The sequence below is a fragment of the Lepisosteus platostomus genome, chromosome 8 (genome assembly GCF_059453375.1).
Source record: "Lepisosteus platostomus isolate fLepPlt1 chromosome 8, fLepPlt1.hap1, whole genome shotgun sequence".
Classification (NCBI taxonomy): domain Eukaryota; kingdom Metazoa; phylum Chordata; class Actinopteri; order Semionotiformes; family Lepisosteidae; genus Lepisosteus; species Lepisosteus platostomus.
In genome coordinates this window covers 62,632,051-62,659,839 of record NC_142618.1, presented here as the reverse complement: position 1 = coordinate 62,659,839, position 27,789 = coordinate 62,632,051, and the positions used below count along the sequence as shown (strand labels likewise).

The window sequence follows — 27,789 nt, the reverse complement described above, 5'->3', positions numbered from 1 at the left end:
CTCCGGCTGCCCCTTGCCCACGCTCTGGGGTGGCTGATTGGAAAATGCATGGGTGGATTTAACACTTCCGAATTTTTAACTTCTCGTGCTTGTTCTGAAGTTCACCCTTTACCAGGATTTTGTAATACCTTTTTGTCTTTGTGTCATACCTCAGCTGTATCTGTATGAGACATTAAGAGCATGTTTTTCTAAGACTAACTCTCCAGAGCAATGCTGAGTGTAGGTCTACCAGCGTAAATCCTATGATTAACAAAGTCTTAAAGCTCTCACTTTGCATGGGGGAAAAAAGGCACCTTGAACCATTTAATTAAAGATCTTAAATTTAAAATTCAATCAATCCTAATTGCTCCACATTCATTATCTTCAACGATTTTGTATCTCATCACAAAGACATAGCAAGATCACTCTTCTTGTTCACCAGGATATCAAAGTGCTTGCCATGTCAATAATCTTGGCAAGAGGGGCTCTTTCTGTGTTAGGTTATTTTATTAAATGTCAGCAATAGAGAAGGATTAAATTAAGCTATTAAGGCAGAATTGCATACACCTTTAATAAAGTACGTTTGCACATGAAATAACACTACGGAGGTTCACATCACATTGTATTTTAAGGAACCACTGTTGTGCTTTGCAGGGAAATGAATCATTTTATCTCCCAGCCCCTTTGGCTCGGTCCCCAACGAGGTCAGCAAGGCAGTGAGCTCACGGAGAAAGACATAAAACATATCGACCCCCCTGTATAAATGATGCTCAATGAGGAATGGGAAACAAACCCCGTTATGTAGGCATGAAATTCAAGGAAAAGCACAGGGCCGTAACAGTAAAGTGTGACCTCTTTATTCACACGACGGGAGTGTGGAACTGAGCTGGGCCAGATCGCAGCGGGAGGTGTTTGAGTAGAGAAGTCAAGGACAAAAACTACACCCACAAGCTCAGGCCAAGGCCAGCCGAAAAGGCAGAATCGGATGCGCTCGTGCCCGGTGGACACAAGACATTTTTACGGGACAATCAGCTGCCATTGTCCATGGGATTTCCACCACACGGCGGAGAGACCACCCATTCCTTTCCCAGCTTTCCCTTTCGGCAGCAAGCCCGGTGCTCGGGTCATCTCAGCACGCTGGTACCTGCCTCATCCCCACAGCCCTCTAACACTACATTACCAGCACATCCAGACAGGCAGGCGCGTGCAGCTCTTTTCTAGCAGGACATTCAGCAGTTTAGGGGAGTGCTGGTGACATTGCTCGGACGTTTGTGCCAGTTTGAAGCTTTAGTACACGGTGTAACCAGTAAAACCAGCATAACAAGTGTCTGTTAAAGGTGCATAATTAAACAAAATTAACCAGCTGGCACAGTTAAATAACCAGTGACTTAATGCATCATAATTAATTAAGCGCCATTTAAGCCTAGGAAACTTATCATTATTCAATATGCATTTACTCAGCACTTATTTTCTGTAAATAATATTTCCATCCTCTGAAACCCAATGCAAGCTGAATTAAGGTGATGCTGACTGCAGTACTGGCTTCTGTAAAAATCACCTGAGATCTGGACAGGAAGCGAGCATGGGTCAAGACACACATCGAAAACAAACTCTCAAGCATCAAGCCTTTTGCGTTGCATGGTCTTTTGTGTTGAGCCTCTGTCTTTTTGAATGAATTTATTTTTTGCTTCTGGTAACATTTGCACATGCAAGTGTAATATTTCTTCCACAGGCACCAAGTTTTCTCTTGTACGAAGAACAGAAGAACAGACTGATTGAATTAAATCAGGCTTGTTCCTACCACAGCTCACAATCAGCATGTTTGTGCTTCTGAAGCTAAAACTGAAAGCCCCTGCCCTGTCTTGTCGGATGACTAGGTACACAGGACCACTGAGCCCACACCTCTGTTCTGCAGCTGCAGAAGGGAAGGGTGCCTTGCTCACTTTCTCTTGAAGAAGCAGTCTGGAGCTCACATCTGGGTGAAGAATAATGGAAGGCTTTGGATCAAATGTAATTACCACTCAGCCCAGCTCTCCGTTCCCATGTGAGGTTTATTGAAGCTACATTTATAGACTTTTGGAAAACGCACTCTTGGCAACTATATGTTGTGAGTTTGTGTTTTCTTACAGAGGTAACTCTGGTAGCTCACACTGTGCTGGTAACACCTGCTAGAGCACGTGAAGAGACCCTAAAGCAAAAAAAGAAGGAAATGGTGCTCTTAAACGGTAAATTAAAATGGTAAAAAGACCTTTTCTCTCCAGGACAGGTCTATTCACAGAGACTGTAATGAGTCTGGTCATGTGGACTAGAAAACGTTCGACAACACAAAGCAGATTTTCTGCCCAAACAACTTCTGTTGCCTTGCAGATAACATACTTGTAATATAATGAGAGGTTGTGATTCTCTGGTCACCTCCCCTAGTTCAAAGACATGCTGGTAGGTTAAGTGGCTCCTGGGAGAATTGGCCCTGGTCTGTCTTTCCTGTGGTGGACAGGAATCCTGTCTTGTACCCAATAATAATAATAATTGCTTACACTTAAATAGCACTTTTCTGGACACTCCACTCAAAGTGCTTTACAGGTAATGGGGATCCCCTCCACCCCAACCAGTGTGCAGCCCTACTTGGATGATGCTCCAGTACTCTCCCCACACACCGGCTCTCAGTGGGGAGGAGAGCAGAGTGATGAAGCCAGTTCAGAGCTGGGGATGATTGGTAAAGGCCAAGGGGAAATTTGGCCTGGACACCGGGGTAACATCCCTACTCTTCTCGAGAAATTCTATAGTGTCCCCGTCACTGTACTGGTGCATTAGAACCCACACAGACTGCAGGGTGAGCGCCCCCTGCTGGCCCCACTAACACCTCTTCCGGCAGCAATCTTATTTTTCCCAGGAGGTCTATCTAGGTACTGACCTGGCTCACACTTGCTGAGGGTCAGTGGGGCTGCCGGGTGTGAGTTGCAGGGTGATATGGACAGACTCGGGCTCCCCCGTGGCGCTGATTCAGATGAACCCACTATAAAATGGATGGATGGATGGAAAGACATTATGTACCTCTGGAAAATGCTAAGATTTTTCCCTCAGCCTGTCCTTTGTGACTAAGAAAAAAAGTTTCTTAGCACTCCATGTTTTATCACAAGAAATTTGAATGCAATTCTTGTTTCTTTATGTCTCTGTGAAACTGTCAAGAGCTAAAATAAAATTATCCTGTCAAAGACTTATTTTCTTGCTGAAGTGTTTCCATCAAGTTTAAAAATGGCTTTTATATATCAAATGTTAAAAGGTACTAAAGGTGAGAAAAAAACTCTATTCATGTTTAAAACGCTGTGGGGACAATCCTGCCTTACAGTGAATAGAAAATAATTACATCTGGCAATTCACAATTCTCACCACTGGAAACATCATGACCCAACCGTTGAAAGACACTTTTGTCAAAGCTTAAAAAAAAACAAACTTTTATAGCAACTTGTCAAAATGGTTCCTATTAACAAGAGTGTGAATAACTAGAGATTTTATCATGCAGCTCTTTAAAAGATTTCTATTCCACAAGTCTTGCAATAAAATACTCTTTGTGGAGAAGAAACCGCAAACCATTGAGCCTTAGAGAGTATCATCTATATTAAAAAAAGGACATTCTGATGCTCTTAATGTGTGCAAACTCTGTACCTCTTCCCCTGAGCCTACAGTAATAAAATACTCTGCTTCCCATACACTTCAGTTTTGTTTCATTGGACATTGTTTACAGCAAGTAGTCATATATTAATGTGTACTCATTCAAAAAAATCTATTTTATTGCTTAGATTTAGGAAAGCAAGGCTCTCATTTTGTTTGGTATGTTCCACGTTTGGATTATAAAGGAATAAAATAGGGCAATTCAATGTTTAAGTAACATTGCATCACACATTGTAGTATTTCAGCATTATCAGTGAAACAGGAAGGCCTAGAAAAGACTTTTCTTGACTCACACCTGTTTAAAAGGAAAAACCTTGGGGGGGGGGGGGGTAGTTATGTATATTAATAACCAAGTAGTAAAGCACAAAAATCACACTACAAGATCTCTATTTTATAAGCATAAATCATAGTGAATTGCAAATGCAGAAGTGTCAAAATGAGATTTCACTTTAGAAAGGAATAGCACCTCAGAGACAGTTTATCACAGCCTCTCTACATAGTCTGGATCCAGGAAAAAAAGTGATGTATTGCTTTAACGCATATTACAGTCAGCTCTGCTCTAATTCTGCTGACCTTGAAACCCAGTTTATTACCTCATCAGTTTTGTGCGGAGATAACAGGCCAGCTTTCTTGGAGAAGGTGATGATTTTTGGAAGGGCGTGGCTTTGTCTATAATGAAAATTAACAACTGAGAGGGATAATGCGTACTTCGCTGTGCTTAATGGGGGCATCAACTGTGTCGTTATTCACTTCCTCCCGAGCCCCCAGACCGCTGCTGCTCTCTGAGAATCCTGTACACCACCAGCGTACGATCACAAAGGGGTACAACAGGTTTTCCAGTCCAGTGCTGGTTCACTACAGAAGGAGCCCTGACAGTTCAATAAGAACCAAGCCTCAGTCCAGTTTCAGAACGAGAGCAGTGCAGCATTGCAGCATTGCTCTTTTACACTGTCAATCCTTCAGCTTTTTTAACAGGGGAGGAAAGGACTTAATCAGTACTCCGGTGTGTTTTAATTTCAGCTGCTGAAACCCTTCTTGATCGAAGGGCTCCGCTGTTCTCCCACATGGCAAAACATTGGACAGGTCAACGTGATCACCGGGTTAACTTCCTGTTGCGACTGCCAGAATCCAAAGAGCTTTCAATTATTTTCTGTATCAGAAGTGAGAAAAAACGCAATGTAATAAGCCTTTCCTGCAAAGATCCTTCACCCGTTTCTTTTTTCCAGTTCAACGGAAGTGGACATATTCTCCTTAGAGTGCTTCAGCCAGTCAGTATGGGTGTGGGGTGTTGCCTGATGACTATAGATCTAAAACCAATGCAATCGCCATAAAACCCCTGCACAGCTGTAGAGCAAAGTTAATTCAGGGGACCCGCTGATACATGTTGGGGTTAGGGACCAGAAAATTGCAATTTATAGCAAAACAATGTACTGTATAAATGGGATCTTTTTTACATAAGAACAATGTAAATATGGAGGGTTAGGGACTGTAAAAAAGTAAACTTTGCTCCTATCATTTAAAGCAAGAGGCTTTTCCCCATCAATGGAATACAGTCAGATTAGGGACCAAGAGTTACACCATAGGTGAGTGTTTCACTTGGAGCTGCCCAGACACAGTAGCTTATGTACATGTGCACTGGCATCTTTACACCACTTGTACTCTCACCCATCTCCATCACGAATTGGCCTTTGTCCTTCCCACTTAAGGTGTAGAGGATTAAAAAAAGAATCAATTGAACAGAGCAAGGTTAGGGACTATACGTTATACTAAGTGTGCATTTCACTTGCACATGGTGTAGCTCCCCCAATACAGTACATTACCGTACAGGTGCACTAACTTTCATACACCATTTTTACTCTAACCCATCACTCGCTTTTATCTTGAATTGTCAGTTTAACATAACATCATTTTAATCGAACTTGCCCAAACACGTATTGAAGTGATCATACCTGGAGAGGAGGTGATTGTTTGCTCTACAGCGCTTCCTGTGTTCTGCACCTGTACTGTCACTGTGTCACCTATGCTCAGACCTCGCTGCGGCTCAGATGCAAAGATAAAATTAATTGTCTCTTACATTCACCACAAGCTTCAGAAAATGCAACATACAAGACTTCTTCTAAACAAAATTAGCTAAATCAGCAAGCTCAAGTACAGGGAATTTTTATGTCACATCCCAAATATCTGAATGATGTTGTGGGACAGGGAAGCAGATATCAGGGCGACTTATTATAATGGGGATCCCCACTGTGCCAACATCCCATACAAAAATGGCAGAGGACAGATATTTTTGCACATATATTCTATCCTTAACCCATACGGAAAACTGCCTCGTTTCCTCCTTATAACATTCACGTACCACAGAAAATTTGAATGAGGTCTGTTGTGCCAGTGTAACGGCAGTAGAGTCTGACCAACAGCAGCTCCTAGTATTGTCTGCATGGTCTGAGTCACTGAATCACCCTAATAGAATAGAAATCCCCAGAGGGCATCACCATCCCAGAATCCCCCCCCCAGTCAACAGAGGGATGGAACAAAAAGATCTTTACACATTAGGAACAAAAATCTGAATAATTTTCATACACACTCCACGGTCGTGAAGAGCCCTCTTTGCCATTGCATGAGGTCGGCTAGGTCTTTTCTCAGGGAAGGGACAGATCACACTGAGCAAGAAGAGTCCCAGGCTGGCGCCCTGTCCTTGGTGTCTCTGGCTCCAGAACTGCTGTGGCTTCGCAGCTGAGCTGTCGGGCTGGCAGTGTTCAAAGCAAAGAAGCCGACGCTACAAGCACTTGATATTCCGAAAAACCCTGCAGAGATCGGCGATACCTCTTTCACATAAAAACCCCTATTAAAATACACTTTCCAAGAGAAACTGATATAGACCAGCTCTTCAAACGTGTTGAAGTTTTTCCCCTCTCTCCCCCTGCAGGTGGCTCTCAGCCCCAGATGTCCTGCAGGTAGCGTTTCTCGTCCCGCAGTGCCGCCACAGCCTGCAGCGCCTCCAGCTTCTCCAGCCCCAGCTCCGCGCCCGCAATGCCGATCAGGGCCTCGTTCACGTCCCGGGCCATGTTCTTGGCATCCCTAAGGAACGAAGGAGCGATCAGCCAGGAGGTCTGGGGACCACGGTTATGTAAACATCACTGGAATTTTTAAGTGGCGAGTTAATGATGCACATTACAAACACACAGGATGTTCAATCCTAGGGCTCAATCCAAATCACCATGAAAAATAAGCGAGCGGATTATCAGGCTGAAAGAAACCGAGATAAATGTATTTTGCCAAAAATAAAATATAATTTACTTTCCCCTTCAAAAGATGCACTGCTTACACACCCTGAGCAAAATACAGCTAATGTGGTTTTAAATAAGAACGGCATTCAGAGGCTGCAGACGGCTCTAATACTCCACTCTGCACGCAGAGAAATAGCACAGCAGTTAATGACACACGGGATTATCTCAGCATTCCAAAAAGATTGTGAGAGGACAAAAATAAAGTGACAGAACAAAGCTTGCAGGCTACCACACGTACAGAAAGAACAAACACTGCTCAGCTGTCTTTAGGAGAGTCGGGGGGTAGACTATCATCACTCCGCTGTGTGAAGCCAAAGAGCAATGCGCGGGATTATTAGACTGCCAGGGCTGGGAATTGGGAACTGATGATTGACATCACTGCTCATTCACTCATGGACTGCAGAGGCAGTCTACAAAAACAGCAACAGCACCTCTTTCCTCCAGCTTCCTTCTGAGATGAGGAAAAATCAACGGCTTGTATTCTTATATAGCGCCTTTCAAGGCACTTTCCATAGCAATAATAATAATGGCAGTATAGAGAAAAGCAGGGGGTGCGTTATTCCCGAGCGAGCGCTGGCGCCTTGGCCAACAAAGGCGTCACCCGTAGCCTGTCCCACTTACCCACAGACGTAGAAGCAGCCGTTCTGCTTGAACAGGACCCGGGCGACGTCCCGAGTGTGGAGGCGCAGGTTGTCTTGCACGTATTTCGGCGCAGGTGCTTCCCCCTGCTGGGCGTCCCGGGAAAAGCAGACCTTCAGGTGTGTCAGGGTGCCGCTTTCCACGAAGCGCTCCAGCTCCTCTCTGCAACGTCGCAGCACAATCCAGGATGATACGAAAGAATATAATGATAATTATGAATAATTGTTTACACTTAGAAAGTGCTTATCAGTTAATGACTCCCAACCACCACCAGTGTGCAGCCCCCCCCCCGGATGATGCACCAGTCCGCTCCCCACACACCAGCTCTCAGTGGGGAGGAGAGCAGTGATGAAGTCAGTTCAGAGATCGGGGTTATTAGGAGGCCATGATTGGTAAAGACCAATGGGAAATTTGGCCAGGACACCGGGGTAACACCCCTACTCTTTACATATATATATATTTCTGAATATATTAAACAGAACATGTTTAATGTATAACAATGTTTTCAGCTTGTACTCAAAAGACCTGCTGGAAGAGCTGTAGCTGCTCACAACAGGATGTTAAGATGCGGTTTCAATATTACAAATAAATTGAACGAACTCTTCCATGCCTCTTCAGTTGGGGGGTTTAAAGTCCAAATGTGCTGTTTTCAGAGGCTGGTACTGTTAGTTTTAAAAAAAAAGGTGTGGAGATCAGCCCCCTGTGTCACACAAAGCAAACTGGCAGAAGCTTAGTAGTAGAAGAGACAAAGCCTGCCAAAATGTGGGTCTTTTTCCCCTGCGAGCAAATTCCACCGTCCTTTTAATATCCTAGGGAAAATGAGGACTTTTTCCATTTAAGTCACTACAAAATGCTATTTTTTGCAGGGCTTGCAGTCTTCCGCAGTCCACACCGAGACAGGACCCTTACACTCCTGTTCGTCTTTACTCTGGCACATATAGTATCTTTGTCAGACGACTTAACAACTTCCTCCTAGACAAAACATTCAAAGCTTCAGCTTAGCCTCAAAGCAAGCGTTCTTGTACTTGTTGCTGAAGAGTGATCGGTCTCAGCACCCGGGCAAAGACGAGGAAAGCAGAGATAAGCCTAGACTTCCCTAGTTAAACTCACAATGACGTACACCAGAGACTTCAAGAAAAATAAATTCCCTTTATCCCTCTTAATTCTTCAGTTCCTTTCTCATGTCCCTATTTTCTACTCTAATGCAAAGGAAGACCTCTGGAGCCCAAAGAGCACCACAGATTTTCTGGTGTTGCATTTAATTACAGAGGTCAAAAATTCTGACCAGCCAGTCTTGCCAACTGAAATTTAAATTGAAACAAAAAATTAGCAAACAGCACAGTAGCTACAACAGCCGACACAAGTAATTTAGCAGACTCAGGGCTGTACTGATTTCATTCCTTTCACACAGAATTGACTCTGCCTTTGAATAGTACATTCTTGACAAGCGATCTCTACATTGTCCCAAAACCCCCGTCTCCAGTTTTTACAACACTTGGAATGTGATCATATTTGTAACCTCAAAAGGATTATCATGTTCATGCTCTTAATTCTCTTTGGCCCATCCTGAGATTCATAATTGATCTTGGGTTCTAAAAGACATCTTGCAACTAGCCGAAAAAACACTGTGGGGAATTAGACGTAGAAAACAGCCTTTCATTAGTGCAGATTCAAGCACAGCAAACCACAGAACAGAAGCAACTTGTAACACGGAGAAGCTATTTGGCTATTTTTTTAAATAAAAGTAAATCCTAAACATTTTATGGACTCAGTGGTTACACATGCAAAAAAAAAGAAGAACATGAATATATTTAGATAAAAAAATGTTAATGGGAAAAAAGATAAAACTTGTCATATTTTGCAATACATGCATTAAGTTCTGAAATACATATTTTGATAAGTACATCTCATGAAGTCAAAGGCAAAAACAAAAGTTTTTTTAAGTTATTTCTTTGTTTAGTCTTCGGTTTCACTTATTCGTAATGCTCACTGATGCAAGCCTGTGGGATCTGGACCTTAATCTGTGTCAACCAAGATATACCGAGTTATACATCTGAGTCTGAGAGCACTTTAGTGGATGATAATGTTGTATAGTCTAGTTTCATATGTCTATAATTTTTCAAGGGAGAAGTTTAATTTCATTGTAGTCGCTCACAACATTCATAAACGGTAAATTCTGGGCGACATGTTCTGAAAAACTAAATCTGGTGCCCACAAGACTCAGTAGGCGATCTGTCACAAAGCAGTTTAAATTCTGGCTTTCACAGATACACAGGCTATATATACATAGAGAGAGAGAAAATGGAGAAAGACAAAGAGAAAAAAAAAGGAATATACTGAAACACAACATGTTCACCCCCCTAGTTATGAAGTTAAATAAACCAATAGGCTTCCACATTAGATGCAGCCAGCATGAGTGGCGAGCTGTTTCACTGTTTCATGGTTCAGAGGAAACCGGATGGGGTAACACTACTTTAGGGGCCACTTTGTATCAATTCACACCGACATATGCATTAATAAAGCCCTCACACACAAGAATAACATGACATTTACGAATTAACTTGCAAATTAATCACCAAGAGAAGTCGGTTCTTGGGTAGGTTATTGACGGTCTAATGTGTCTCCAGATCACAGGTGATGAACAATTCTGTATATAAATGGAATTTGCATTTATACTGCAGGTGAGGCCTCTGTCCAAAGCCAAGTGTTGGGAATTATGAGAAGCTGAGACACACCGTTCTCCCAAGTGTGAAAGAACCAGAAATTTGTCAAGACGGGTATCAGGGAGTCACCACTGGCACAAAAGCAACCCATGTCTGTCTGTCACGCTGCAGAGAAGTCACCTGGCCGTATGCATCCCATCACCCATATCGCTAACATCTCATAAGAAGCACTGCCATTGGTCTGAGAAGATCAATCCCATGTACCCAACAACTGAACTGTCAGTGGACATCTGAGAAACTGCTTCTGCGCAGCAACATCGATGGCTGACCTGTACCCGTTGCATTACATCACAGCCAAAACCCTAAACAATCCCATCTGGCGCTGAACCTGCGGTTCCAGCTCGGAAAAGTCTCTACAAGTACCTCTGACGTACTGAGACGTCAACTGACACCAACAGACTTGCACACCTCCGGGAAAACCACCCACCTGAAGAGGAAATCTCTGTCTTTATGACGGCAGCCGAAAAACAGCCACGTCTCTCCGAAATCGCCATCAGGGATTTCTCGTCTCTGCTGGTCCCTGCGAAGGAAAGGGAAAGTAACGGTTTACAGATCAATAGACCTCAAAACCTATGAAGACAGGAAAAAGGGTTAAGTCACACATGGATAACGTGCAATATAAACACTATTAATAATATTCACAACAGCTTTAAAAAACATCCATATTAAGAGATTCAACTCCGATTGCTTACAATCAACTTAGTCCACCTAACCAATTTGTAACCACATCCTCCAATTTGATGATTCCAGGGGCTCGCTGGATCGCAGATTTACAGCACTGCTTCTGTTCATCTCAGTCCTAGAGTGCGCAGCTTTCAGAAGTCACTGCTGCCAATGAAAGTTTGTGGCCGATCAAGGAAACCTCCTGGTGTTAAAGACAACTGTTTGAAGGTCTGTCTCCCGTACATTCTGTGTGGTTCATGTGAAGACAAGAGAAAGCTGCATCAGCCCAGCCTTAGGTTAATAACTGCAGTTTGGAAGACGACACACATTACCCCTTTAAATCAGCTTTTCAGTTCCACTGGATTTACAAAACACAACGCACAGGAACATAACAGTGCGAACAGCATAGTTTTCAGAGTAATAAACTTTAACTGGATGTCCTGATCTGCGATGAAGTTACACACGGAGAGCCGTGCACGAAGCTAGACGGTCCGAGTAAATTTATCCGATTAAAGAGCTGATCTGGCCCCGGGCCCAGAAACTGGAGCCCTAGTGTGTCACGTCGGAGGCACATTCCCACTGTATCTACGCAACACACCTGCTCGCTCTCGACAGCTCCGAAAAGATAAGGGAATTTCATTCCGATTTCTACCTTCACCAAAGCCAAGCGACACTGTGGGCTCTAAATGGTAATGTTTTACCCAGATCCCATTCTGCGGCAAGTCCAAGTGTTTGTGGAGAGAAGACTTTGACTGATGACCAGCCATCACTAAAACCATGACCAAACCAAAGTCATCACCAAAATCCTGTCACCTTCCCATTTTGCAACTTCTGCTACATGTTGCTGTCATTGAGTTTGTAATTCAGTGTTTGAGGCAACACTTTTTTTCCCACTCTACTGAAGGGGCATTTCAAGAGCTTGTAGAAATTACATGCAACTTCTGGTGCTGCACTTGTTAAAACATACCCTCAGATTTGAAGAGAGCATTTTCTCAAGAACAGAGAGACAAGCAGAAACACGTTAAACACAATGTCTTCTTCAACAGTGAAAAGAGCATGAAACAAATTCCAGGGGATCCAGTGGAGAATTTCTCTGCCATCTTGCAATCGGCTTAATCAATAACAGGACCCAATGCAACCCAATGACTTGATCCTCTCTTTCAGGATTCCCAAATCTATTGAAATTTGTTTTCATGCTTCGGTGACCCATTTTACCACAATTTCATCAACAGAGATTTATGGTTTGATAATATTGCCAAGTCTAATCTATTTTCGTGCTGGTTTTAATCAGGGTTTTTTTCAATGCTTGAAAAGACAATCTCATTATTGCAAAAAGTAATTTGCCATAATCACTCTTTAACCCATAAATGGTGCTGCTCTCACCTTAACTCCACTGCAAAGTTCAACATGAGCTCAGTAGAAACTTTTTTCTATAGAATAAGGCAATGCACAGAACTTGAGGATACTTTATAGACCCAAATAATTTAAACGGAACAGAAAAACCATCCATCCATTTACCAACTGCTTCATGCAGTTCAGGGTTGAGGGGGAGTCATTGCCTCTTGGCAAGCAACAGGCACGAGGTAGGGTAGATAATTAAAATATTTCTAGACTGAATAATATTTCTATAAAATATCTAGACTGAGCAGTTTATTTAGGTTATGCAATTTGAATAACTTATTTAAATTACTGCCCAAAAGCACTGCTAATAGCATCTGGGAGCCCAGCTTCCAATCTGAAAGTAAGTTAAGTGTTTCTATATAGTCTTCAGGCAGGTAAATGCATACGTAAAAAAGCAGAAGACTATCCCACTCTGTTACACAAGCAAGGTTAAAACAGGACTAAGAACAAATGCAAATTGCAAGGGCAAAAACAGTAAAAGGACACTGGTTTGTGCTGGATATGTTGTAGAAACAGTCTGTGGAATTATAGGGACTTCAGCTCTTTCCTCAAAGACCGGCATTAGTGGACTATTACCTGTCTGGCAGCAGACAAAGGATTTTTATCTCTATCTTGCCCAAGATTTACAGAGACTCTTTACGTTATTAATCCACCTTCATATAGGGAGTAACGTAGGAATCGGACCAATGATCTGGGGAAAACGAAGCTTTAGCCTTCAGAAACATCATGGTTGTGTTTGAGGGATAAGGCAGCCCGCTGGTGAATGAAGCTTTTCACCATAAAACAGGCAATAAAGCACGCACAGAAGCACACGCCTGGATGGCTCTGAGAGAAACACATTTTGGCGAGACGTATTGAGCACATGGAAATGCTTGTCAGCTGACTTGTACACAGCCTGAAAACAAAGCTAGTTGATGCTGCTGCCTTTGAAACAAGATGCTCTCGAATCATTAGTTGTATGTGCGGTAGAGCGTTCAGAGTCTCTTGTAATTTTAAAAGGCTTTTTTTTATCAGTGATGTGTTCATGTTAATAGCAAGAAGCAACTTCCTGAGTTTCTTGAAAGTTTGTTGCAAAGCCTTTTCTGCTGGTATTTTGTCCTTTGGCTGAAATGTGGAACAAATTGTAGAACAAGATGTTTATTTTAAAAAGAACAGCAGGACATCTCAACATGTCTTTTTTCCCCAGAACTAATTTAAACATTTCAGCCTGTTCCTACAGCCCTTAGTCTGCCAGCAAGCGATAAGAAAGTTTGATCTGTATTAACTCTTTTCCTAGAAATAAGGATACGAAAGTCCTCCAACGCCTCTTACTATACTATAGAAGCGGCATTCAACCAAAATTAAAACCAGAGTACTGATTTTCAGCTGAGTTTAACCTTTGCTCATTTCTGCTCTCAGCTCCTGGAGAAAGCAGGATGTCACAGAAAAGGAGCAGCCAGCTAGAAGTGCTTAGAAATACATCGATTGGAAGTGGAAGGAGTCGAAAGGAAAGCCTTTTGCCTGCTGACAAAACGGGAAGACTATACCTTTTATAAAAAAAAGCAAAGGAACCTCTTGCATTGTTAAGAATCAATCAAATCTCTGTGTAAAGCCTCTTAGCAAGCTGTCTTCAAGCGGCTCATTCAGTGTTTATTTTACACAGGACCAAAGAGAACGGTAGCTTTTCTGACAGCCTTGTTTGTGCTGTTGACTTGTTCATAAATGCAGAAAAATGTCTTAAAGCCACACTGGGCAAAGGAGTTCCACTTCCTCATGGGAGGAAAATGCCCAATGTCATCTGCTGGGTAGGAATGCCTGAATACAGCACACCAAGGGACTGTACTTGATTAGAAGATCAGAACAAGTCCCCTGGCTGTCAGCATCACTTCATAGCCTTTCATGGAAGAACAGATACTAACAGGAAATGACTCTGCTAATCTGTAGAAATCGCTGAACTTTAAAAGGGCGCTACAGTTTTATCTATTAAAGATAAATAATAGATATAGGAGCGGTGGCACTGTGGCTAAGGATCTGTGTCAGTGACTGGAAGGTTGCTTGTTCAAATCCTGTGGCCGGCAGAGGAATCCTACTCCTTTGGGCACCTGAGCAAGGGCCTTAACCCCAACTGCTCCAGGGGTGCTGTACAATGGCTGACCCTGCGCTCTGACCTCAAGATGCTCTCCCTGTCTGTGTGTCCCATGGAGAGCAAGCTGGGGTATGCGAAAAAGACAAATTCCTAATGTAAGAAATTTTATATGGCCAATAAAGTGATCTTCTCTTATCTTATTAATTGTTAAACTACAGAATCAAGTCACAGTTGAAAACATTCACATTTTGCCTGCTAATCATGTACAAAAAAAAATGCATTGTTCTAAAGAATTAAAATGTATGGTGTGCACACTCCACACAAAATATTGAATATTTATTTAGCTGAAAACCTCTGCCCACATCCACATCCTTTTTCAGCAGTAAAAACCTTAATTTACATAAAACGTCAAGCAGGTGTTAACAGTTTCAGCAATTAAGAGTTTCGGATGAGCTTCTTCTAATTAGCAATTGTTCAGAAATTATTAAGGGGAATAATAATTCTGATTTTAAAATTAAAAATATTTTTTTAAATCTTTTCAGTTTTTTTATAATGCATTAAAAGTTAAAGTTATATATGGCATAACAGCAATAATTTCCTACACTAGAGGTCTAATAATATAGGCATATGGAAAGTTATATAGCCATAGTGCTTGTCTGTGTTTGCAATGGAACCGTGTCTCCTGATAGTGCAAGCAAGTTTTTCAGTCCAGTTCATTAGTCATGAAGTGCAATGAAATGCAGGTCTTTGACAGGAACGTACAGTCAGGAACTCAGGTAAGACTAACACAGACTTTCTCACAGACTGACAGAGCTCTATATAATACCTGGCAAGCAGCTATTTGTATAGCCCCTTGAAAGACGTCACTGATCTGGTACTTTCTGAAATTAAACTCCAGGACCAACACGGATAATCATGTAAGCTATAAAACGGAATTGGATTTTTGTGAGTCTTAATGGTTTATAATGGGGAACAGAAAAAAACAGAATTTGTACAAAAGGCCTTGGAAAGACTGCCAGGAATTCAATCGAAGACCTAAGATACTGTTCAATACTGCGTATACACTTCACCTGTATTTACAGCCTTTCATTTCTGTTTATGACATATTGACATCGTGTGGACATTTCGAGACATTCAGCTTCAAGATCAATATTCCTTTCTTCTTCTCATCTGACCTGCAATTGTTCTTCAGAGGACTGCTTCCAAAATGCTTAGAAAGTCATTGCAAGGACTCCATCAAGGCATAGAGGAAAGGCAGTAGCCAACAATAAGAGAAAGAGAAACAGATTCCCCTGATAAATGTCACTTTAAAACATTAATCAAATATGTAAAATGCCTCCCTTAGTCTAGCAGGAAATTCTGAGCAATTAGAAAAAAAAAGTTAAAAGGACCAGATTCTAAATCCATGAAAACTCTGCATTTTCTTTCTCTCCATACTGGGAAGGTGTCCACTATAAACCTGCTGTTAAGGAATCGAGCTCCATAGTGATACTTAAAAATCTGAAGGTCTTCTAAAGCATCTTAGAGTCCATCTAAGATAACACGCGTGATTCAAACTAAACAAACTCCGCTGAGGTTCACTAAGATATATACGCTAAGACATATAGGCACGTCGTGTCTGCGTTACCACACCCCGTACCTGTGCTGCAGAAAGCCGATGAAGGGGGCCACTCCGGTGCCCGGCCCCACCATGATGAAGGGCACCGTGGGGTCGGAGGGCAGGTGGAACGCCGTGCTCGGCCGAAGGGAGACGGACACCTGCAAGAGGACACAGCTGCTTGACTCCGGGGTCAGGACACACAGGGAAAGATGTTAAGCCCAGCTGTGAGCAGCTGTGGCGCGCTGCTGGAAAATCCCAGATGCCTGCTTCACTGGCGAAAGTTCAGATGAGAATCTGAGGAAGCATAAAGCAAATGTGTGTACACACACACACACACAAGTTATTTTGACTTTTGCCCCTTTATCGTAGAAAAGGATCCTCTTGTAAGGATGGGAAGTCCTCTCAGAAGCTAACAACTGCTGTTCATGTGAGATCAAGGACCACCAGGAAGACAGTCAATGACAAAAACGTCTGCAATGAATGATAAAAATAGCTTTTCAGCAATATAACTCATTTAAGGCCACAAAGCAACTATGCTGACTTCAACACCTACAGTATCCTAGCTTGCTATTCAGACTTCTTGGTGTATACCAGCCTGTGTTAAGGTACACTGCCCCGGCCTCAGCAAATGGGATGGACTGCCTCTTGCCCAGCAAGATTGAAATCCAACTTCTTGTATGAAAGCAAATTCAGCAATATATAGCCAATTTTAAAGGAAATACTGCCCGAGAAAGGACAAGTATACAAGTATAGCTTCTTCAGGTGTGACTCTTTCCTTCATTCCTACTTTTCAGTGAGGATTTAATCTGTAAAAGCACAGTGATACAGCTCCTCATATGTCCCACTCTTTATTAAGTTTTGAATGAAATGCGTTAGTGATACAACATTTTAAATAAATGACTATACCTTGTTATGAGAATTAATGACCAATGGGATTCATAGGACTATGACTTATTGCCACCCATTGTGACCCACAAGAGATCACTTCCTGGTCATCTGTTACTGTTACTCAGGTATTCAATGCCCAAACCTAACCCTACTCTAACAGTTCACAGAGAGTGAAAAAATCTGAGAAACTCTGAAGCTTCATGACAAAAGAAAGGTTACCAATGAGAGGCCATCTGGTCCATCAAGCCTGTTTGGTAGTTAGTAGTTATTTGACCCAATGATCCCATACATGATTAGAATTAAAGTCTCCAGACATTTAAAATAAAAAACCACCCATGATGCACAACGGCAGACAAGCACAAGCCTCCGTTTTCTTATTAACAAGAAGATACTTCACAGAACAGAAGGAAAAGTGCTCCCTGGGATAATACTGTCATGCAACGGCGACAGAATCCGGAGAAAGCCCCTTCTCCCCTCCGCTGTCCCTGGGCGATGATTACCTTGGGGCCAGGCGGGCCCGGCTGGGGGCCAGGCCGGGGGCCCCCGCGCAGCTGCAGGACCGGGGAGACCAGCTGCGCCAGCCAGCCGGTGCAGACGCCCATCCTCGGCACGGGGCGGCCCGAGCAGGCGGGGTACTCCGCGATGTTGAACACGAAGCGCAGCTTCCCGGGGTGACAGAGGCTCGAGCTGCAAGGAAGAAGAGCATCACAGCTCCACAGCGGCTCCCCGTGCGCGGCCAAAGACACCTTCCACAGGATTCCCTTCTCACCGCACCTCCGGAGACTCCGGCTGACCAAACTATCATTCATAATTTAGCACCCTAATGCACTTAGAAAGCCAATTAAACCACCACTAAAAGGCTTTCGGCTCCACTACGAAAACCACACTTTCTAAAACAGGGATTTCTCCATTGCTCTGAGCCTCTTAACACTAATAAGGGTAATCACTCCAATTTGTTCCACGATCAGCACATTACAGCGCAGGAGACGTTTTTAAAGACCTGTGTCTCTTGGGGTACAGAAATGATTTCCGATTAACAGACCCACCATTTGTTTTTCTTATTCATTCCAGCCTTTTCACAATGTATGTATTCTGAATTTAGAAAAACAAAAGAAGAAAAAATAGATGTGGCAATATGTAAACCAGTTTTTCACAATCTCTGCTCAGGATTTACTGCAAGGTGACTGTCTACGTTTCAATCCGACCCAACACTCAGTGAATTCCAATTGGCTAATTTCCTGAATCTTGAGCCTAGAATTGATTATTTTTAGATAAACGCTAAATTTTTAGAATGAATTCTTAGCATTCATTTTGGGTCAGATTTAAATAGCAGTATCATTGCAAAGTTATTAAATTCTAAGCCGATGATAAAAATGAAACCAGTCCAAACACGGTTATAGAACGTCTGGAAAGTATATGAAACATTTGGGGCTGTTTCACCGAGACAAGCTTGTTTGACTATGACTCAGTAGGCTATTCTAAACGCATTCAAAAGCCGACACCAGCTGTCATTGTGGCTGCTGTACAAATGAATGCACTTTCATTCCAAACCATTCCTTTGTATGCACTGTTGTATCCATTTTTTTTCATGCGGCTATTCTTAAAAACAATAACTCATTCAACATATAAATTGAAATATTTTAAATGCATTCACCCTCAGCGTTACTTAAAAACAAGATAATCAATCACAATTTCAGGAGCTCTTACAGCACAGAGGCTGCAGATTCAGTCTTCAGCTTCAAAGTTGTCTCATTGTGTTTGTTCTGCAGAGTTTCCCCTGCTGCTCCAGTTTCCTGCACATGTTAAAGGCATGCTGGCTGGGGGTGTGTGTGTGTGTGAGGGTGTTCACCCCTTCGAGGTGTAGCTGATGGGCAGTGGAATCCCACAACCATGGAATAAGCAGGTGTCTAATAATGGATGGAGTTATACCTCTAGGTTTACAGGCATACAGTTAGACGGTGCTTTAGTATTCTTGGTTGGGGCCTCTGCATGAGGAGTTAAATGTCAAACAGTCAAAAACTGGTTAACATTGAGTCCAAAAAAGCCACTGGCTCAGCTGTGCTGTGAACCCTGTACATTGCTCTATGAATCGCCAAGCTCAACACTCTCACTTAACGCGAGGATTCATGAATGCTCTGAAAAGCTAGTCCAAAGTCAACAGGAGAGAGAAATGGCAGCTCCTACAGTCACGACCCAAACGTATTCTGCAGGAATTACCAAAACAGCGTCTGCCACAGCAGTTGAGAAACTGCATCCAATACCCATCTGTTAGCCTTCAACTTTCGAATTACATTTTTTTACAAAAGTCAAAAGGTTCAACATGCAACAAATCTGACACTCACCTTGCTGCTGAGTAAGGCCTGGGATGCAGTCTGGGCAAATGTTCTTGGGGAAAAAAACAATGAAAAGGAAAGTGAATAGGCAACACTTACTTAACTTCACTACTTCAAGATGATCTCATAAAACACAAGAAACCAAAATGTTATCAGTTTTATAGGGCTATGACAAATAGCATTAAATTAAATAAGTATTAAATTAGAGATAAGGAAAAGACAAAAATAACAAAATATAATATTTAATGCGCTTTCTGCATCTGGAACTGAGTGCTGTGTCCTAAGTATAAAAGCAGAAGGTGAGACATCTAAAGCTTCTGGAGAATTAGAACGACTCTCTAACTGCTGATAAGCATGAGAACAGTGTCCTCCAACCTGCCTTGTTCTGCACAACCTACTGCCTCAACAGAAACCACACAGCAGCGCAAAGCTTTTCTTCTAAACCTGTCTGCATCTCCTGCAGGAAATCAATCAGACAGCAGGAGAAACCCAGACGTAATAGACTCCACTAATTCTTGCGGCAAAGAAGCAAGTGAACAACGCTGCTGTGTGTGCCGTTTCCTGTAAAGGAACACACCATTTAAGAAGGGTGGGCCAGGGATTTCGAGCAGAAGCGATTCTCTCCATCAGTCATTTTCTCAGAAAAAAATATGCTGAATGTCATTTTTTCCCCCAAACAGTTAAGTGACTCTTCCATCATTTTGTGTGCAGTAAGGGAAGGAAGAAAACGTTTGGAACAGAAGGACAACCGACGTTGCCAAGCTCGGTTCTTCTGAAAGAGTACCAGATCTAGCACATGCTTCTTAAAGAGCTATTGACATTGTCCACTAATCAAAAGTCAAAAGTCCTATTCTTTATTTGTTGTGTCAAACTAAAGTCAAATTAAGGTGCAGTCACTAGTGCAGTGAGCTCACAGTAAGAGACTCCTTTCCTTTCCAATTGCGTGGCTCATCTAAAACCATCACACTGTTCCCAGACAGCGCTTTACATCCAACACCCACATCACCCCCATCCGAGATCCCTGAGGGTAGCCACCCAACTCTTCTGGGTGTAAAGTTCTCGGAAACTTACAAATTCAAATCGTAACATCTGTACGCTGTGGCATGACCCTCATACTGTACTTGATTCAATTCAGGTCTCGCAACAGCTAAAGCTGTGGAGCAGCTGTTAAGCACCCCTGGCCTGTTACAAGAGGCCCATGGTTTCAAATCCACAGGGAGCTTGCCCTCCTGCAAGGAACATCACTCGGAGTTAAAGGATTAGATAAAATATTTTATCTAGTCACTTACCACACAGTGAGAACCATCACGTCAACCTAGGATGTATAGTCAACACAGAAAAGACGAATACCACCGCGCACACATCAAGTACACAACTGCTCGAGACTCTTTGCCTGTCAAGTCTTTGTCTTGGTTTAGATGTGAAGAAAACACACTTGTTCACAAAATCTGCTTCCCAGTGAAGACACAGGGCACTTGCTGCAGGAGCAGCTATTATTAACATTACCAATCATAACGTTTTCACTATGCAGCATATCCACCTCCTGCAAAGGAAGTCCCATTTTATGTTTTACACAGGCACTTACTGCATTCTCATAAATTCATGTTCAATGCCACAACAAACTAAAACTGTACGACATCCCTCAGAAGAAGACATCTCAGACAAACTGCCGATAGACTGGCTTTGTAACATCAACACAATAAAATATGTGTTTTTATTATATCATATAAATTTATCTATTTTACAAACAACTACACTCCATACACAAGTCGTCTTTATAACATCTGTGCTATACTGGCTATGGACATTTGACTAGCTTTCTTGCTATAAAAAAAAAGTTATGAACATCCCACAACCTCAAACAGCTGTGGGAAATCAAATCTTCCCTTCTGTAGTTAATTAATAAAATGGATAAAAGGGTAAACTGACAAAATTGGATGGATTACGGTTTCTTTCTTCATCCAAACACTAAATACATCTTCTCACACTGCTCTCAGTGTTTTGTTTTCTTGAATCCCAAGGTTCATGGTTGCTGAACCTGATACCAGTCTGCGAATCTAACCTTTAAAGGGACTGCAGGACGTCTGAAGCAATCCTGTGATCAAATATTAAAGTTCACCTAACGTTTTTTTTTGTTCATAAAAAACGTTTCTGTGCTCCGGTGAAGGACAGCGCGGTCAGGCCCAGCACCGACGGCGGTCTGGCACCCAACACGCGCAGCAAAGCAGGACGTGGTGTCCCACACCTTCGGAAGACAGGATTGTCATCATCCCTGCTGTTACTTTCTGGTAAAGTGTCAACTGCAACTTTCTAGTAGGACTCAGGGTCCATCAAGGCTTTAAAGTATCACCACCCTGGTAACCCTTTACACGCCTTTAAAATAAGATCACTTGGATCATTTTCTTCCATGACCTTCGACTATCTATTAAACTGTAGCCGATGTGGACAATATACACAGAGTAGCGTGTCTCTGTCATACAGCGGGAAACACGCCTGGTCAGTGTTCCTCCCGTCCAGCTCGTGAACTGGGGGTTCGGCCTGTCCAGCTCGTGAACTGAGCCGGCTGCACGCCGCGTTCAAACCATTTCAGCTCAGCGACACGCGCGGCTGGCCAAGGCTAGGAATGAGTGTGAACCCTGTGCCACGTGCAGGCTTCCAGTCTTCACCTCCCTCAGACTGGCGGGTGCAGGGGTTGGTTTGACCTCTGGGCCAACTGGACCATGATGCTCAAAGGAGACGTATCCTAAGCCTGCGTGACAGGCTGTTCCTGTTGTTCCTACCTCTGGCCGCACGTCACTTATAAACAAACAATAAGAGTTGTTTACAAATTCGCAGGGGAGCAACAACTTTAAACTAAGCTGAAGCGGAGATCTTCGCACTGAGTTTCTCGATTTCTTGGAAATGACGCACGTAAAGGAGATGATATGTAAGACTGAGGTGAGAGAACAGTTAGACTAGGTCCTGTTAGGAACAGGAATGGGAAACAACGGCAGGCGATTGTAACGCACTTGCTACTTAGCCATGTTCACCAAGATAACAAACCAGAAGTTTCTAGGGGTCTGCCGCCCTCTGCTGGCCATTCTTCGTAAAGCACAGAATGTTTTCCCCTTGTGCAGTGGGCAGAACTGTTCACTTACAGTGTATTTTAACCTCACAGTAGGTACTTCCAAGTATCCTACCATGCTGGCACACCTCACTGAACTGCAAGTCCACTAGCTTAAATCACAACCACTCCTAACAGTCGGTGCTTGGAACTGTAAAGCTCAACAGCAAGCTCTTTTAAAAGCACAGAGACATGACTGAAGCCAAACCGACATCGATCAAGACATAAAAATGTGATTGAGTCAACAGCAGATAAAACGGTATATAGTTCCAGGTCATTGCGTGTTAATGACCAAGTTTAAATCCACAGAAGCACAGCTATAAACAGGAAAAATACTGTCAACAACTGATGACTACAAATGTCACGTTTCATCAGGATTTGAGGCAATTCTTCCCCCTTCTAGAAAACCTGTTGATAATTTGCTTTCTGATTCCGCACCAAAAGGGGTTTTATGTGCATTTTTTCAGGAATTAAACACTTCTGAAAGAACATGTCAGCGACACTTCTCCATTTCCACTCCTGGTATCAAAAATCGAATCCATAAGTATTCTGTAAAGACCACCGGTGTGGAAAACAGGACAGGAAGAGGTTCGGATGAGACGTTTTCACTTTGCTTGCTGTTCCTTGGAGTGTCCAGAGATCAGAAGGGCTCAAATGAGTGCAACAGGCCTGTGGGGCGATTGGGCTCCTTTGTTCCCCACTCGCTAAAGAAGTATGAGCTACCACAGGTCACTGACCATGACAGACCAGGATCACGCCGTTCCAGCACGATACTCTCTGAATTTCCTTTGGGCCTCCGCTAACCTACAGGCAGCAGTCACAGAACTGGCACTCCAATTAAAACGCACCCTGCAAGGGTTCAGTTGCGACCGCCCAACAGCATCTGTGTGTCTTTTTTATAGGCCTGCGAGATCTTCTTGTACACAGGCTGCTTCTTGTTGCTCACTGTTCACCACGACCCACACTGCTCAGTTATAATCCTTACCCTGAGCCTGTGAACTGTGTAAGAGGGATAAAAAAAATTCACCGCCCATTAGCCATTCCTTCGGAAAACACAGTATTTCCCATCATATTTCAAAAAGGAGAGAATATTTGAAGTTTAAAGGGGAAATTGAATGGTGAACAGTGCTCACATTAGCATTAGGTACAGTTCAATAAGAACACTGCCTGTTCTGAACGAAGGCTGAACTAGGGAAGAGGTGAAATTGTACTGAGAGAAAAGATCTCGTATCTATGATCCAGATCACGCTGTGCTTCTTCTTCATGTCAGAACCGAGCTTGGTCCATTCTGATGGAGCCACAGTGACCGGAAGAAAGCGCTGTCCGCCCAGGGCCTCTCTGCTGCAGTAATGGCCGACAGGAAACCAGGCTCAGGGCAAAGAAGGGAACTGGAGGAGGAGCAGCGTTCGAAAAGGATCACCAGCTTCATGTCGGCTTTCCAAGCCTTCATGGATTCGGTGCTGTGCTCCCACGTTTGGCCTCTTGGCCGATTCCCGTCTGAGCTTTTTCCCCTTTTCATATTTTCCTCTCCATCCATCTCTTCTCACTTCAGTGAGCCTGTCCAAGACCGGCGGCACGAAGCCACCTGCTGCCCCGTCAGTGCGTTCCTGCACTCGCATCAGGAGGCGAGGAAAAACAAAAGCACATGACATTCTGCATGAAGCAAGCACTTCTAATAATGAAGACTAAAGGCTGCCTATTCGGACACAGTAAACTCATAGCCGGAATCGGACAGGAGGACAGGAAGGACCGGTGCTAACCCACGAGGAGGCTGAGGGGCGGCGCGCAGGACGGGAAGGCCCCCAGCAGCTCCAGCAGCGTGAGGCCCGGGTCCCTGACGAAGCGGCTGTAGTCCGCGGAGCCCTGCTTGCTGCACAGCTCCAGCAGGCGGCGCTGCTCAGCGGCATCCGTCGTGCAGTCCACCAGGGCACGGAGGAAGGCCTGCAGAGGAACCAGGGGGAGATATTACAGGCGCCGCCTGAGCCAAGCCGAACAGCAAAAGGACCCAGAACGGTCTGAAGACATTGACCGAAACCAGCTTCCGCCAACCACAGTGCCAATGTGTGCCCCAGGGACATTCTCTCTCTTGACTGCTTTAGGAATCAACACAAATTGCAGCTAAAAATCAAGATATAAGCAGGGCTCTGGCCCCGTTCGACTGCCTACCTTCTTGGGGACGCTTGTAATCTCCAAGCACCAGGTGAGAAGGCAGTGCAGTGTGGCATTCTCGGGAATGTAAGAGGGGATCTGAGCTGCTGTTGAGACACAAGAACACCAAACAATCCGTCATCCTTGGAAAGTCAGAGGAAGGGGCTGCTCTTAAGGGCTGTAAGCAATTATGTTCTTCATATTTTTAACTTTGTATTTAAATTCATCTAGACAGTAAATGAGCCAGGAAGCCATTTCAATCAGTTTTTGAAGACGTTGCCCCCCTTAAATCCTCCGGTTCAAGGAGCCACGTCCCTGCAGCCCCCAGCTGGGACTGGAGAGTGACACAGTCTGGATACGGACATCAGATCCCCGGAGCAAGGACTCAACATGCAGCCCTGTCTGCGCGAGGTGACTGGACCGTATGAGTACAATCTGTGCGGATCTCTGCTGCCTGCCTTCTCTGGAGGGGAAGGGCACGGCTCGAAAATGGCTGAATTAACAGTGTTGGGGCTCCCTGTGTGTGTGCTGGGAAGAGGTAGCAAAATCCCCATCTGTTTTTTTCTTCTTCTAAATAGGACAGTAATTAAAAATAAAGGTTTGAAATTTCCTGCTGTTTTACCACAACAAATGCAATCTGGGAAGCTTCTTCTTTGTATGATAATCAGCTGACAGCTCAAACTATCATAAACTATTAAAGGCTATTTCACTATAATGATGTTATATAAATATAATGTTTTTTTCTTCTGTAAGCTAATAATTCCCCACACTTCTACAGCACTTTTCTGGGCACTCCACTCAAAGCGCTTTATAGGTAATGGGGATCCCCTCCACCACCACCTGGGTGATGCGCCAGTCCACTCCCCACACACCAGCTCTCAGTGGGGAGGAGAGCAGAGGGATGAAGCCAGTTCAGAGATGGGGATTATTAGGAGGCCATGATTGGTAAAGGCCAGGGGACGTTTTGTCAGGACACCGGGGTTACACCCCTACTCTTTTCGAGAAACATCCTGGGATTTTTAATGAGCACAGAGAGTCAGGGCCTCTGTTTTACTGCTCATCCGAAGGACGGCGCCTCTTTACAGTATAGTGTCCCCGTCATTAGGACCCACACAGACCGAACCCCAGGGGGAACTGGTGCGCAGCTCCAGGGGTCCCCAACGCGGACAGCACTGGCGCAGCCCTGTCTGCACGGCAGGGCCTGGGCCGCACCCCCCACAGGCCCCTCCAACAGCTCAGCCCCAGGACAGGGTACCCAGCCCGTCCCCGGCGAGACGGCGCAGGCCTTACCCCTCTTCCTGGTTTGGGGGAGCAGCTGCAGGCGGACGCGGTGACCCCTCCTGGCGGCCAGGCCCAGCCGCTGAAGCAGCCCCTCCACCTGCGTCGTGGGGTTGGGGCAGAACACGTGGAAGGAGTCCCCGGGCTCGTAGGAGAAGGGCGTCCCCTGTGGAGAGGGGAGACGGGAGAGAGATTGCAGAAGCCACCTGCAGAGGCCAGGTTTCGTCCCCGCGCCCCCCCCACAGCAGACTGGGAACTGGGCAAGCGGACACCTCCTGCTAATGAAGCCTTAACCATTTCATGCTTGACTGACACTTCAGGCATGATGAAGTGATACAGTATGTGAAAAGGCTGCAGCACCTTCCTGTAAGGAGTATGACCGAGACTGACACCCAGCAAAAACCACCGCGGAATCCCTTTCACTCTCTGCGTAAGGAAGACACGGGAGATCTCTACTGAGCATTTCGCTCTCTGCGTTTCAACGCGGCAGCGTGGAGGAGTGGGCAGGGCTCTGGCCCTGCAAGCAGGGACACCCCTGGGTGGGATGCTAATGAGCGACACACCCAGCCTACAGACTGCAAAAGTAGGCTGCTCAGCCAAATTAATCAAACACGCCCACGACTGCTGAAGGGCAGCTCTTATTCTATATTTAGTGGGATATCAGTGTATTAATCACGTACTGCAATCTCCAATTCCAGCAGCAGGGCTGTTTTCACAGCGTCCTCTCGTGTCAGCTGCTCCGCCCTCGTGACGGACACCTGGTGCACAGGCTCCTCGGCACACGGGCCATCGCCGTCCTGCAGAAGGAGAGAACGGCCCAGCCACTTCAAAAGCCATTCCTCCCACCACAGCCCTGGGGTCTTTTAACCAGCAACCTCCAAAACCGCCACAAGAGGACTTTGAATCCATCCGATCATCTGCCGACCATCCCATGATCGTATAGGCGAAAGCGCACCAGGGCTGGCCACTTCAAAGCGATGGAAGCATCTGTACAAGCTCTCCGACGATTGCACCGAGATCCGTTAAACAGTTAACGTTTGTTAGCTCCCGCATGCGGAACGAAAATCAGCACACACTTCAGCCTTAAAGGAACAGAGCACATTACTTGATAACTATATCAATGACTAAAAGAGGTTCCTAATCTCTAAAAATAAGCGATTTAAGGGAACCTGTCATTCTCAGTGGATTGGGGCTTTAAGCCATCAAATGTTTTTACATTTCCCAATCGCCTGTCCCCACACAGGCTCAGTCAACAGAAGACTCTGTTCCTAATTCTGTTCGCCTTGTTTTCCTACACCTCCCCGCTCTGTCCCAGCCCCGCCCACCACCGCAGCAAGACCGGAGACAGGCAGGAGAGCAGCACCGTTCCCAGCGGCTCCAGCAGCTCCAGTGGCTCCAGCAGCTCCGCGCTCAGGAACGGGGGCGGCAGGGCGGGCACGCTGAGGGCCGACTCGGACAGCGGAGGGATGGACGCGTGCAGAGAGGCCTCAAGGGGCGCCGTCCCGGCGTCTGACTCCGGGACCGCAGGGCTTGGGCCTGCCGAGTCGTTCAGCGCCAGGAACTGGATCTTCAAGTACAGGCCCGAGCGATCTGCCTCCCCGGGATCCGGCGCACAGCCCCTCCTCTCTGGGGCGGCAGACATGTCTGACAAGGCTTTCCTCATGGCCTCCCACAGTCCTTCGATCCACGGGTCGATTACCAGCTCCAGCCTGCGGCGAGGGGCAGACATCCGTCAGAAGACCAGATTGCTGTCAAAATGGCTAATCTAACATTTCCACAGTCACACCCCTGCACAGCGCTGCCTATGTCACACATGAGCGTTGCCTATGTCCACAGTGCGCTTTAATTCTCACCACTGTGGAATCAAATGCGAATCTGTGAAAAATGATTCTGCCCGAGAGGACAAGGTTAGACCACCAAGCCAAGTCACTGCTTCCCTTTCAGCCTCCTCAGGAGGGGAGACTGTAATAATTCCCTACATTTAAAATTTACCCAGACTTCTCGAGTGGCAAA

General features: G+C 44.7%; 1 protein-coding gene and 1 long non-coding RNA gene across 7 annotated transcripts in view; one reads left to right on the top strand and one right to left on the bottom strand.

The window, feature by feature from the left end:
* Positions 1-10,731, top strand: part of LOC148657685 (uncharacterized) — a 73,336-nt gene extending 62,605 nt beyond the window's left edge. The window contains exons 3-4 of one of the 2 annotated variants that reach the window (XR_015941045.1): positions 6,575-6,770; positions 10,256-10,731. This is a non-coding gene — a long non-coding RNA (uncharacterized LOC148657685). Of the gene's footprint in view, positions 1-6,574; positions 6,776-10,255 lie in introns of both variants that reach the window. The other variant, XR_015941044.1, reaches the window with a different exon arrangement.
* The window catches only part of mtrr (5-methyltetrahydrofolate-homocysteine methyltransferase reductase), a 33,169-nt gene continuing 5,847 nt past the window's right edge, over positions 468-27,789 (bottom strand). For 3 of the 5 annotated variants that reach the window (XM_088644237.1, XM_088644238.1, XM_088644239.1), the window contains 11 exons: positions 27,140-27,485; positions 26,457-26,573; positions 25,789-25,942; positions 24,517-24,605; positions 24,111-24,291; positions 19,257-19,299; positions 17,415-17,601; positions 16,066-16,184; positions 10,725-10,817; positions 7,557-7,736; positions 468-6,726 (listed from right to left, as the gene is read on the bottom strand). In XM_088644237.1, coding sequence (XP_088500363.1) covers positions 6,582-6,726; positions 7,557-7,736; positions 10,725-10,817; positions 16,066-16,184; positions 17,415-17,601; positions 19,257-19,299; positions 24,111-24,291; positions 24,517-24,605; positions 25,789-25,942; positions 26,457-26,573; positions 27,140-27,485 — 1,654 coding nt within the window. In that variant the 3' untranslated portion in view covers positions 468-6,581. Of the gene's footprint in view, positions 6,727-7,556; positions 7,737-10,724; positions 10,818-11,072; positions 11,207-16,065; positions 16,185-17,414; positions 17,602-19,256; positions 19,300-24,110; positions 24,292-24,516; positions 24,606-25,788; positions 25,943-26,456; positions 26,574-27,139; positions 27,486-27,789 lie in introns of those variants that run through there. The other 2 variants (XR_015941041.1, XM_088644240.1) reach the window with 2 other exon arrangements.